At 38.5% G+C, this 12,068-nt stretch overlaps 1 protein-coding gene across 3 annotated transcripts in view; it reads right to left on the bottom strand.

Moving 5' to 3' along the window:
* Positions 1 to 651: 651 nt before the first annotated feature.
* SPICE1 (spindle and centriole associated protein 1) overlaps positions 652 to 12,068 on the bottom strand; it is a 49,848-nt gene continuing 38,431 nt past the window's right edge. For all 3 annotated transcript variants that reach the window (XM_006174471.2, XM_032479223.1, XM_014566233.2), the window contains exons 14-18: positions 8,349 to 8,836; positions 5,979 to 6,162; positions 3,672 to 3,774; positions 2,841 to 2,928; positions 652 to 1,622 (exon numbers count right to left, since the gene is read on the bottom strand). In XM_006174471.2, coding sequence (XP_006174533.2) covers positions 1,569 to 1,622; positions 2,841 to 2,928; positions 3,672 to 3,774; positions 5,979 to 6,162; positions 8,349 to 8,836 — 917 coding nt within the window. In that variant the 3' untranslated portion in view covers positions 652 to 1,568. The remainder of the gene's footprint in view (positions 1,623 to 2,840; positions 2,929 to 3,671; positions 3,775 to 5,978; positions 6,163 to 8,348; positions 8,837 to 12,068) is intronic.

The raw sequence follows: 12,068 nt of genomic DNA on the forward strand, positions 1-12,068 counted from the left end.
TACTTCAGACAGCCTAAGAAAGAAAGGCCCTTTTCTCTGCATCTATTATTGTTGGAGTTTTGTCAATCTACTTTTGTATTTTATCAGCAAAAACAAATATGAACAGGATGAATACTTAAATGTCAGCCCCACAGGTTGCCAGTGAGCTAGTGGCAAAAGATTTTTTTGTTTTGGTTCTCAACTCTGGCTGCACGTTAAATCAACCTTGAGCAGCTTTTAAAGATGTCATACCAAACATTTTAGAGGTTTAAAGAAATACACAGGAAAAACAAAGAGCCAACCAGCTGGAGAATATTAAGGAAAATACATGTCAAAAGAATGCATTCACAAACAATGTGGACACCTTGACATCTCAATAATATATGGAGTAACACTAAAATTTTTTAATATCCCAGACAAGAATAGTATTTATTAAATACCAAGTTTCAAAAAGTGCAATGCAGATGGAAGACTGCAATAATGCAAATATATACAGATGACTTCACGTAAATAAAATCAGTGATACCAGAAGAAAATGTTTTTGCCACAACGAAGAGGCCCAGATGAAAAATGAATAGGATGCTTCCTAGAACAGTGACTTTTAACTTCAGGAGGAGGGAAGGTGTTGTCTGAGGAAGTTCCCCAAAAAGTTTCAGGGTGTTTCGCCCACCCCATGCCCATCACACTTAGACTGAGAATTCCTATAGAGCCAAGGAGCAGAGACCATTCAAAAGGCAAGTTTAAAACAGGAACTAATAACTGAGACCAAACAGGTGCCTAGAAGAAAAATCTACCCTGAAAGTACAGTAGATTCAGGGCTGGGAAAACTGATAGCCATGTTTTGTACGCCACTCTGTTTCAAACATTAAAGAAACCAATAAATCAATGTTACTGCATTTAGATAATTGAGCTCAATGATCGTTATTTATTTGATATACATTGCCAATACTGATGACATTTTCAGATTTAAAGGCTACGTAAGAAGTTTATAATATTGTATATATTATATACAACCACCCTTACCTGCTGAAGTAAATATAAACAAATATTCTCACACTTACTTTTTAAAAGTATACACTCACTTAATGGAAAAAAGTGATGGACTACAGTGACTTCCCCTAAAAGGAGGTGTTAAATTTTTCTGAAAGCCAGATTTTAATCACACAGAGGCATTTTATTGTAAGTTATATGCAAAGAGCAACTTAGTTCTTCAGAAAAAGATAAAAATAAAATATATCAATATTTAAGATATACTAGACCCCCCAAAAAAACCTGAATAAAGATGGTAAAGATAAAAAGATATTAATCCAAAAAACCCTTGAATGTATTAAGATATAAAACTTTAATTTCCCTCTAGTCAAAATTTTATTCACAAGAGGTTGTAGATTGGTTGATTGCTAGAAATCTATTTGAAAGGTCAAAAAATCACAATAATTGCTTTATTTCTTTGTTCCATTAGTACTAAGTCACGAGATCTTTGTAAGTTTTATCTGAAAGAAGAACACAAAAACTTGAAAGCAGGAGCAGGGAAAGGGGAGTAGGAAGTCAAGAATATATTACTGAGAGCAAACTGTGAAACTCAACCTCGCTTACGACACGTGGGTAGAAAGAGCAAACCAGCCTTCCTCATTTTGTTTCTCGGTCTGTTGAACAAAGATGCAAAAAGGATTTAAAGTAATCAGGAACATGAGACCATTCAAGATTTACAATTATTTATCAAGTACACAGAACCAAAGTTATCCTACACTGCTGAAAGGTACTGAAAATTAAATTGCTACTGGCAATTTTTATTCTCTAACAGAGACACTCCCCAAAATTCCCTGGTCGGCATATCCCCTCATTGATTTGGGAGGCCTAATTTTTAAAAAAAGAATAAATCCAGTATTTTATGTAAATCATAGAAACAGCTTTTTAAAATAACAAAAAGTTATTTGATCTTAGTAAATTAAATGTGTTACTAATGATATAAAACAGTTTACATTAAAGCTGTTTCAGAATATAAGAAACAGCAAAGGACAAATCTTCCAGGGCTGGGCAACTGCGACATCTGAGCCTACTGATTGATTTGGTCGATAAGTACTCAATGATTATTGATGCATTCACTATTTGGTCTGATTACTGAAGTTAGTACTAAGAATAACAAGGAAGGCACCCCCCCTTATCAAATAGCTGCCAGCTCACGTTCGCAAATGTAATGTTTGTGATTTTAAAGATATCCTGAATATATGCTATGACCAAACAGTCAAAAGAACTATATTTTGCTGTATTATCAGCACAGAAAAATGACTTTTGCAAAAATTTTGGATATATTGTAAGATGCTTAGTTTCTATATATTCCTCTTGCAAATCAGAACACATAAAGAATATGTAAGACATTTATTTTCCCTTTGTGCTATAACCTAAGTGTGGCATGTCACCTCTCTGTGCACACTCAGATACAGCACCTGGGGCAGAGTGACAAGGAAAGTGACTAGCCCCAGGGCTCGGGCTATCCCAAGCCTCACACAGCCACAGCAAGGACTGAGGAAACTCGTATCTCAGTACACCTATAGCCCATTCAAGGCTCCCCTGTGTATCTTGCCACACTATTTGGAAAGCTTTGCTTGAAATAGTAATGTCCAGTCTCTGCCTGTTGAAATCTTATTGAACTTTATCTTATTCCTTAGCTACCCTAGGAAACAAAAGAAGTGTATGCTTATTTGTTTTTCTCTAATGAAGGTGAATTTGTATTTCTTTTCGTCTCGGAATTCTGCATCATCTTTAAGATAACAGGAATAATAATTAAGCATGGAAACTGCCAAATCAGCCCGCTTCCTCCCTCACCCTCTACACACATTTCACAATCACATTTTCTCATATACCTTTGCTCTCGGATTAAGCGGTGTCAAGTGCCCGCTTCCTGAGCTGGCATTTAATGGAGAAGAAGAATTACTAGTAGCCCCTGAAGATCTATTTATGAGAAATGAAAGACAGAAAGAGAGTAATCTGTTATTATTATTAACTTTCAAAAATTATGTAAGACACAATTCTCAATACTGGCAAGAACCTAAAAGGGAATGGATGACTTAAGTCCAAAGGAGGTAAATTATTAGCAAGGTATTTTCACCAGCCTAAGTCTTCTTTTTTTAATTAATAGACTTTCTTTTTAGACTATGTTTAGGTTTACAGAAGGACTGAATGGAAAGTACAGAGACCACTATAGTATCATGGATGTGCAGGGGTAGGGGAGAAGCCAAGGCCGTGGAAGAGTGCTGAGACTCAGAGCGGTGCAGTGGCAGCATGGAGAGTGGAGGCAGAGCCAGGGACATGCTCAGTGTCACCATTTAGCAACCGTGTGACCCATCGAGACAATTCAGCCAATTAGCTCCATGAGCTTCGGTTTCACTTATTAAAGGAAGAAAATACCGCTGGTCAATTTGCCCACCCTGTCATATATTATCTGCTAATTCTGTAACCCATAAAGCACTCTACATATGTGCTATTATCCCATTTTTCAATAGCCAACCCAGTGCTTTTCTACTTAATTAAGGCTTGTTCCTCACTACTTTTTTTCCTCCCAAAATTCTCCTCCCCAATTATTCTATTTTCTCTACATGAGTGAATCTGTCTGGATCTATGTCAGACACTATGCACTTCCTTTCTTCACAGAAGGAATAGAATACAAACCACCATGTTCTTGATTTTAACCCTACCTTCTTGTATTTAGCCCACTGGTAGGAGAGACAGTACTGCATTTTGAGCTTTCTGGGGCTTCTGCTCCTGGAATAGACACCTCAATTGTCCTCCTTCCTCCTTCTAAAAATATAAGAATAAACATTAGTTTCATTAAAATTTAACTTGATATCTGTCTTACTGTAAATTTCACATTATAAATTTGAGGGTTCTTTCTACATTTTTATCATTATGGCCCATAAATGCACTTCAAGGATTTTTTTTTTAAATGAGCTGTGAGACAAGAAACTTCAGTTGCTAGTGTCAATTCAGTAGCATGCCAGTTCATAGAGAGCCAGAATGTTCAGACAAGTGGTACCATGTCAGATCTGCAGCAAGAAACAGAAATGAAGAGCTGGCCCTAAAGGACATGAGAGCTTGGTCAGAATAGCTTATCTAAAGCTTTCCAAAAAAAAAAAAAGGAGAGGAAATTTCTGAAGTTATTCAGTAAAACTTTAAATCCTCTAAATCTATTACATTACTACCATTACTGCAGACATTAAATTAGGATGGGAAAGTTGGCTGAGGAGATCATGTAGCCAATTATAAGTATAATTATGTACATTTTCAAGATTTCAGAAGTATCTGATTTCAGAATCAATCAAATATTTACTATATCTACTAATGACAGGCTTTATGTCCATCTCAGTGAGTTTCACAGAGGCTCCTAAGAACCACTGCTTAAAACCAGTGATTTCTAGGCTTTAAGAGGTAATGAAGCCCTATTCAATTTTGTAGCACATTCCTTGTTTACCCTAGAAAACAAAAAAGGTTTTGCGTGGCATATGATTTATTTTTATCTCTATCATTACAGCCCACCGAGGCTCCTGTGAAACCAAGAATTTTACTAAGAAAAGAATATCTCAGACATAAGCACTGGAAGGGAAACTACACAGTTGCAAAGAGTTGCAAGGATGCCAGGTACAAGGATGCCAGTTTGCTTCAGAACTTCAGACAAATCACTCAACTTCTTTGTGCCTCAGTTTACTTATTTACCGAATAGGTCTATCAGCTTTGTCTACTCCGAGGGTGTGCTGAAAACTAAATGAGATGACAGAAGTGCAAGTATTATTAATCTCAAAGAACTAGTGAAATAAATGTCTCATTTAATCATAAAATTATTCTTAAGAGTGACCTGCTTTATTCTTCTTCATTGCACTTATCACCAACTGATATTTTCTCATATATTTATTTGCTTATTTGTTTACTGCCTGCTCCCCAACTTGAATACTGGAGTAGTCAGCTGGGCAGGGACTTGTCCTGTTCGACACAGTACTCCCGGTACCCAGAACATGGCAGGCACACAGTTGGTATTCAGATACATTTAGTGATTTAATTTATTCATGTCAATCAGAAGTTCCCTCTAGACTTTCTTACTATGAATAACAGGAGACAAAGCTATAATGTGAAGGGGCCCAGAATAAACCAAGTAGAAGGGTCTTAGGGAAATAAATTATCCAACATTTTCCAATAATTTCCAAATCATTCTGCTTTCTGGCTCTATAGTTTCAAAAAGGAAGTAACTCCTGTGAGAAAAAGTCTTATTGGCAGACACCTTAAAGGTAACCTACCTCAGCCAGCCACAGGACACAGGAGTCCCTTTAACACACCACTTACTGATGCAGAGCTTCTATTCCTGACACTTAGAACCTCCCCTCACACCAGGCCTAACTTAGTCTCTCTACAACATTCATGCAGCTCTACCCCCAAGGGTCTTAATAATTCAAAAATTTTTGGCTAAACAGCAATTTGAGATCTACTGCATTTCATCAGTACTTTTTTTAATGTGAATACAATGACAACTAATTTTTCAGTTACTTTTCTATTATTTAGAACCCCTTCCAGCTTTCCACATTCCTAAATGAAACAACAGAACAGAAAGTTTAATTTACAAGTGAAAATGACTTAATGGTTTTAACAGAATAGTAACTTGTAATTTGTAATTGCTAATGCAATTCTAAATGATCATTTTGCTGCTATATAATTAGCTGCAGCATATGTCCTAAGTGAATCATACACTGTGATCAATCCCATGTACATGTAGGGCAATGTAGGAACTCAGACACCAAAGATTAACTGCATGGGATAGCTTTTTATCAGAAGACCCGCCTCCTAGTCCCATTTCTGTCACTTATTCTGTGACTTAGGTCTGTTTCTTTCTATATAAAATTGAAGACATTGAAATATCTGCTCTCTGAGATTTCTTTTGACTAAATATTTACTCACAAAATCAAGAAAGTGAAAATGTTCATATGTCTAAGCTTTTAAGTCATAAATTTGTGACTAACCAGTCCATGCTCTGAGAGGTGACTGAATAGGTGACATTGCTGGCGGGGAAGGATTCAGACCGATGAGTTTCTGCTGCTCTAGTAACTGCAGGAGTTTTTCACGAGCCTCCATACTCTGCCGATTCAATTCTGCAATTCGTTCTTCCATGCTACTTGGTGTTAGAGGTTGTACTGCTGGAAAAGTCTTTAAAAAAAAGGGCACAGATTCCATGTTAGAAATAATCCAAACAATTATGACTTTTTGTAAAAATAAACTCTTCCACTAAGAGCCATCAAAGTATTCATAGCCCTTGCTACATGCAAACTTGTCTAGTAAGCGAGTAGTAGTAAGATTAACAAATCACCTAACATTTAAGGCTAAAGTAAAGGGATACTAATTTTCTACTATTGGTGCCACATAAGTTCTCTAGTCCCTTTGTCCATGGAGAGTGTCTGTGGGACAGAGCAAAACCTCCCTGCACCTCTTAGTGTTTGTTGAGCTGCACAAAGATCATATGAGCAAAGACACTGCTTGTAGTGACTGGCTTCTAATTAACATCCCTATTAACACGCTGATTGCCACGTCACCCAAATCTAGGTGACAGCTGTGTCTCCTCAGGGGCACCAGATCCACAGTGGGTGATCAACAACAGTGTTACAGACAGGTCTGGGGTTTGAATCACAATATACAAAAGAGGATCTGCTGTAGTTGAAACAGATGCTTCTATAATTATAATCTTTATACCTGCATCATGAGCTATTTGGCAAAGATTTGTAGGAATCTTATACTCCTTCTGACCGTGTGTCAGCCTCCCCGGGCTACTCTAGCCTAAGACATCTGATTCAAGAAAATGTGTGACTGGAAAGGAATATGAACTGAAAAGGAGCCACCCAAGGAGTATAACGTAAGTTTGATTTGAAAATTGTTGAAAGGAATGTATATGTCACTCTTAACTATTCACTTAGTCTAATATGTCCCTTTGGGAGAAAAACAATCCCTAATAGAAATCACTAATTTGTAGCTTATGCTCACTAGTTAAAAAAAGAGACAAGTAAAACAGTATGAATTAAAAATCATTTTGTAATTCCGATGAGAACAAAAAGGGCAGTGAGGGCGATAATATTAGATTATCCTCTCTAGCCTGATTGCTATACTAAGAAAAGGGGGCGAGCTCAATTTTTAATTCAGTGGCCTTTTTTAAACCAAGAGTTGCCTGTTTCAAATAACCTTCAAAACTCTGCAAACATAGAAGTGCCTCCATGGACTAAAACCGAGGCAGTCTGTACTCACACACAACCGTATGGATGACTGCTGCCCTGCTAATACTCTTTCGTGGCCCCTCTGCCAGTGCGTGACTGCTCCTCCTGTGACTCCATACCCATATTGCCCGTAATCCCCATGAGCCAGTGCTACCAGGGATGCCCTCACCCCCACCCTCCCCTGTAACCTTCCTCATGGAAGCCCTCAATCCCCCTCTGGTAGAGTCCTTATGGAAGCAATCACCTCTGGAACCCCTAGTCCAAGAAGCTGGCCAGCTCCTTCCTGCTACTAAAATGAAGCCCCATCCCCTATCAGAACCCTGACAGGTGCCACCTTAGCTCATGAAGGGGTAATAAGAAGTCTCTCCCATTACTGGGACCAGCATGAGGATGTGTGTTATAAATACTCCACACCTGGAACTTAGAATCCCTTTTCTCCTCACAAACAAGGAAACAAAGGTTGATGTTACCAGGTCAGCTCACAGTTTACTTAACTTACAGAATTCCAGCACTACAATGTGCAGACATTTGCTCCTCAAAATGTAATCCTCGGACCAACGTCACCTGGAAACTTATTAGAAATGCACAGGCCCTACCTCAGACAAACTCAATCAGAAACTGCATTTTAGCAAGATGATTTCATATGTACATGAACGTTTGACTTTAGTAATTCTGTAAAACATCATTTCTATAGAAAAATGCACTCTGTGTCCTAAAAAATCATCTACTCATAAGCTGAGAGACAACTACATATAATTCTATTTAATGAGCACCTTTAAGAGTAAAAATGATTTCAATTAAAACATAGTTGTGTGGCAAACTTTCAAGACATGTTAACTCTACATTTTATATTTAAAACTTCATCCCTAGCTTAACTTTAGCTTTCCTACACTTTTTTTACCTTTGTCCTATTTTCCTCATTCATTTTGCCATTTTTAATGTTATGCTATCCTCTTTTAATGTCTGTGCAATGTAAACAGATAAATAACCTCTACTTATTTTGTGACGAGGACATGACAAAGCATAAGCTATCTAGGGGCAGGGTCACTTCTGGAAGGAAGTCCCTTAAGATGTTCCAGCAATATACTTAAATTCCTATATGTCCACAGTCAATCCTTAACTGGTACTCACAGCGGTCATGTCACTGGCATGACTTGTCTCCTGTTTGTTAAACTCCCGAAGTCCATCCCCTTGCTCTCCTCCTGGCCCAATAATATTATTCAGATGTGCCTTGATAGCTGAATTCTGCAGTGTCAACTCAGCAATTCGTGCCATGATGTCCTTTCTTTGTATTAACGTCTCATTTGTTCTAAGCTGTTGTCCATCTCCCAGTACTGGGGGTTCTTCTGAGAATGCAGGGTTTCTCGATTGCTGACCACTTGAATGGGAGCTGCAGAGGGGCTGAGAGAGGTTAACAAAAGGGGCTTGGGTTTTGTTCCCCAAATCTTCTCCCATGTGAGAGGCCCTCCACCTCTGAGTAAAGAGGTGACTCTCTTCACTTGAATTCTGAACGTCTGTGCCAGTAGGTAAGGTCTTCTCCCAATTTTGTTCCTTTTCAATTATTTCCACAGTTGGAGGAATTCGTGGAGCAGGCCGAGTTTGAACAGTCCTCCTCAACACTGTAGATTAAAATTAAACCATAATAAGCATCTGTCATTTATCCATAGTTGGCACTATAATCATCTCATTACCCATCATGAGAGTTAGACAAGTATTTCAACAGGCGGGCTTGGCTTCTGAATGCCTCAAGAACAGACCAGCAAGGCCACCTCTAACAGTTAAGTACAGGGACTTTTATATCCTTAAACCTTATTAGCATCCATGTGAAGAACCAGCTACCAAGTTCACATTTTAACACATATATTAAAACTCACATCTGGGAATCTTGAGGTGGGGGGAGTATAGATACATAATATAAACTGAGGATGGGCAGGGAAAGCATCTTTGAAAAAGTACAAATCTTAGATAATTACATACGTGGCAAAAAGTAAAGCAAAGAACATTACAGTCAGAGAGAACAACAGATGTGAAGGCCAGTCTAGCTACAGCATGGCAACAAGGGAGAACTGGGAACATGCGAGCCTGGAGAGGCCTGCAGGGGCCATTTCTTGAAGAGCTTTTTAAACCATGTTAGGAATTTTATAATTTAATCCAAGAGCAATGAAGCTTGGAGAAGCCTTGGCAATGACTCAATTTATATATTTAACACTTCTTAAATACTGTGATAACTAGAAGGTCCAGGAACAGAAGTAGGGAGACCAGTAAGCAACTGTAGCGGGCAAGAAGATAGATGATGGTAGCTTTGACTAAGATATGTTGGCTATAGAAATGGAGAGTAGGAGATACACTGTGAAGTATTTTAGCAACAGAACTGAGAGTGATAAGCCAAAAGTGGGGAGTGAGGGCAACACATAAATCAGGACAGCATGCACAAGTGCATGGATGGAGAAGATAGGGAGAACAGATTTGGGGGAAGAGAGATTATCAAGAATTGTATTCAATATGCTAAGTTTAAGGTGCCTAACAAGTCATCCATATATCTATCCAAGAAGATGAAACAGGGGTCAGAAACTCAGGAGGTCATCTGGGCTAAGATCCAAAACTGGAAGTCACTGGCTTATAGAAGGTATTGGAAGCCACGAGAACAAGTGAGGTTACAGAGAAAAAACAGACTGAGAGAAGAAACCAGTAGCAAGACATGAAGGACTCAACATTTAGAGTTGGGTGAAGCAGGGGAAGCTGGCAAAGTAGAGTGAAATGGAGCAGCAAAAAGATAAGAGAAATAATACAAGAATGTGGTATCAAGGAAACAAAGAGGCAGTGGTTAACTGTGGGTTACACTGCTGTAAGACCTAGAAACGTAAGGTCAGAAAAGTGTACCCTGGGCTTAGCAACATGGTGCCACTGGAGCCCTACACAGGAGTGAGTGGTCTAGGTAGATTGACCTAATTGGGAGTGAACTGGGAAAAGAGATGGTTCTGGTTCAAGACTACAGACTGAGCACACATTTATCTCACCCTCTTTCACTGACAGTAAGGAAATACAAAAGAAAATAAACCCACAACAGTAAAGATAATGGTCTGGGGAGAAGCACTAGCAAATCAGATATTTCAACACATTTCTGAAAGACTGAGAGTGTATGAGAAGTGTGTGAAAGAATGAAATTGAGCGGAAGCCACAGTTCAGAATATGTCTATATTAGAAGAAAGCTACAGGCAAAGCCAGTCTCTTCTGGGGGCACTAAAAAGGCTGCAGGCTCAACGCTGACAGGTACAGAGAAAGAGAAAAGGAGGACTAAACTGGTGAATTACTGGAAAGTTTCTTTCATACATTTATATCCGTTAAGCTGTTGCTCATCACTTCCCCCACCCATCCTTGAAAGCAAAAAAAAAAAAAAAAGAAAGAAAGAAAGGGAGGGAGGGAAGGAGGGAGAGAGAGAAGGGGAGGGGGAGAGAGAGAGAGAGAGAGAGAGAAAGAAAGAAAGAAAGAAAGAAAGAAAGAAAGAAAGAAAGAAAGAAAGAAAGAAAGAAAGAACGAAAGCAAGCCAGCCAGCCAGCCAGCCAGCCAGCCAGCCAGCCAGGGAGAGCAAATGTGGTAGGCCCAACTGAATAGCTGGATCCTGCTTGCCGACTCTAAAGGAAGCCTGCAGTTAACACCTCATGCCCATATATACAAAGCAGCTGCTTTAGCCAAAATCTGTTGGGAAAACAGATCTAGATGTAACTACATCACAGGGAAGAAAACTTTTGCCAATCACCTATACTATTTAATCTAGTCATTTATTCTGAAATATGAATGGACAATAAAGACATATGAGGAAAGCCAGCAGTACAAAGGTAAATAGACAAGAGACTGAGAAGAAAAAAAAAAAATCAGGTACAGAAGAAAATGTAACAAAATTTTAACTGGTATCCTCAGAAGATATTGCATTCATAATGAAAAAAGGACAATCAGACAATAAGAAAGGAACCTTGCTTGAAATTTTAAAATATGATTGCTAAAATATAAAAATGTAAAAGACAGATTTGAGTATAAAGTGAAAAAAAATTCCAGAATGTAAGAAGGAAGATATAAGACCAAATACATGAGGAAATAATCCAGAAGGTCAACATGTAATTCCCCCAAACTGCTGCAGAAAGTCATGTCTTCAGACTCAAAGGCACCACTGGTGCCTGACAGCATAATGAGAAAAAAAAAACCCACATTTAAACACACCTTGTGCAATTTCAGAATAAAAATAAAGGATCCTAAAAGCTTCTACAGAGAAAAAGAAGGTCAAAAGTACAAAGAAATAAAAGTTAGATACGGCACCAGACATCTCAATTCCAACACTGGAAACTAAAAATCAATGGAATAATACCTTTATTTCTCAGTAAAGGGGACTACAGAACTAGAATTCTACTTCTAGCCAAATTATCAGTTAAGTGTAAGAGAAAAACTAAAATATTTTCAGATTTTCAAAAACTGAAAGTTCACCTTCTATATACCCTTTCTGATGACTTCTTTCAGAAAACTGAGGGAGAAAATCAAAGAAGAGGAAGAAATGGAATCTAGGACACAACAGGCTCAACCCAGGAGTATGATAACCACAAGTCCCAGTACGAGAGCTGCACAGCAGGCCCCGAAAGCAGTCAGTCAAGACTGGAGCAGGGGCTGGGGGGCTTTGGGAAGGGATCTGTGGGATGAAAGTGGATTCCGTGCCAAAGACAGCATGACTAAAGGACTTGCAGATATGATGAATGTGCATTATTCTTTTGTCAACAAGATGGTAAAAGCAGTCTGAACTTTCAGGCAAAATAAAAACTGAACAAGAAAGTCCCAGTATGTAGAGCCAACTAAGATTCTGAGCAA

This window comes from Camelus ferus, chromosome 1 (assembly GCF_009834535.1).
Source record: "Camelus ferus isolate YT-003-E chromosome 1, BCGSAC_Cfer_1.0, whole genome shotgun sequence".
NCBI lineage: Eukaryota > Metazoa > Chordata > Mammalia > Artiodactyla > Camelidae > Camelus > Camelus ferus.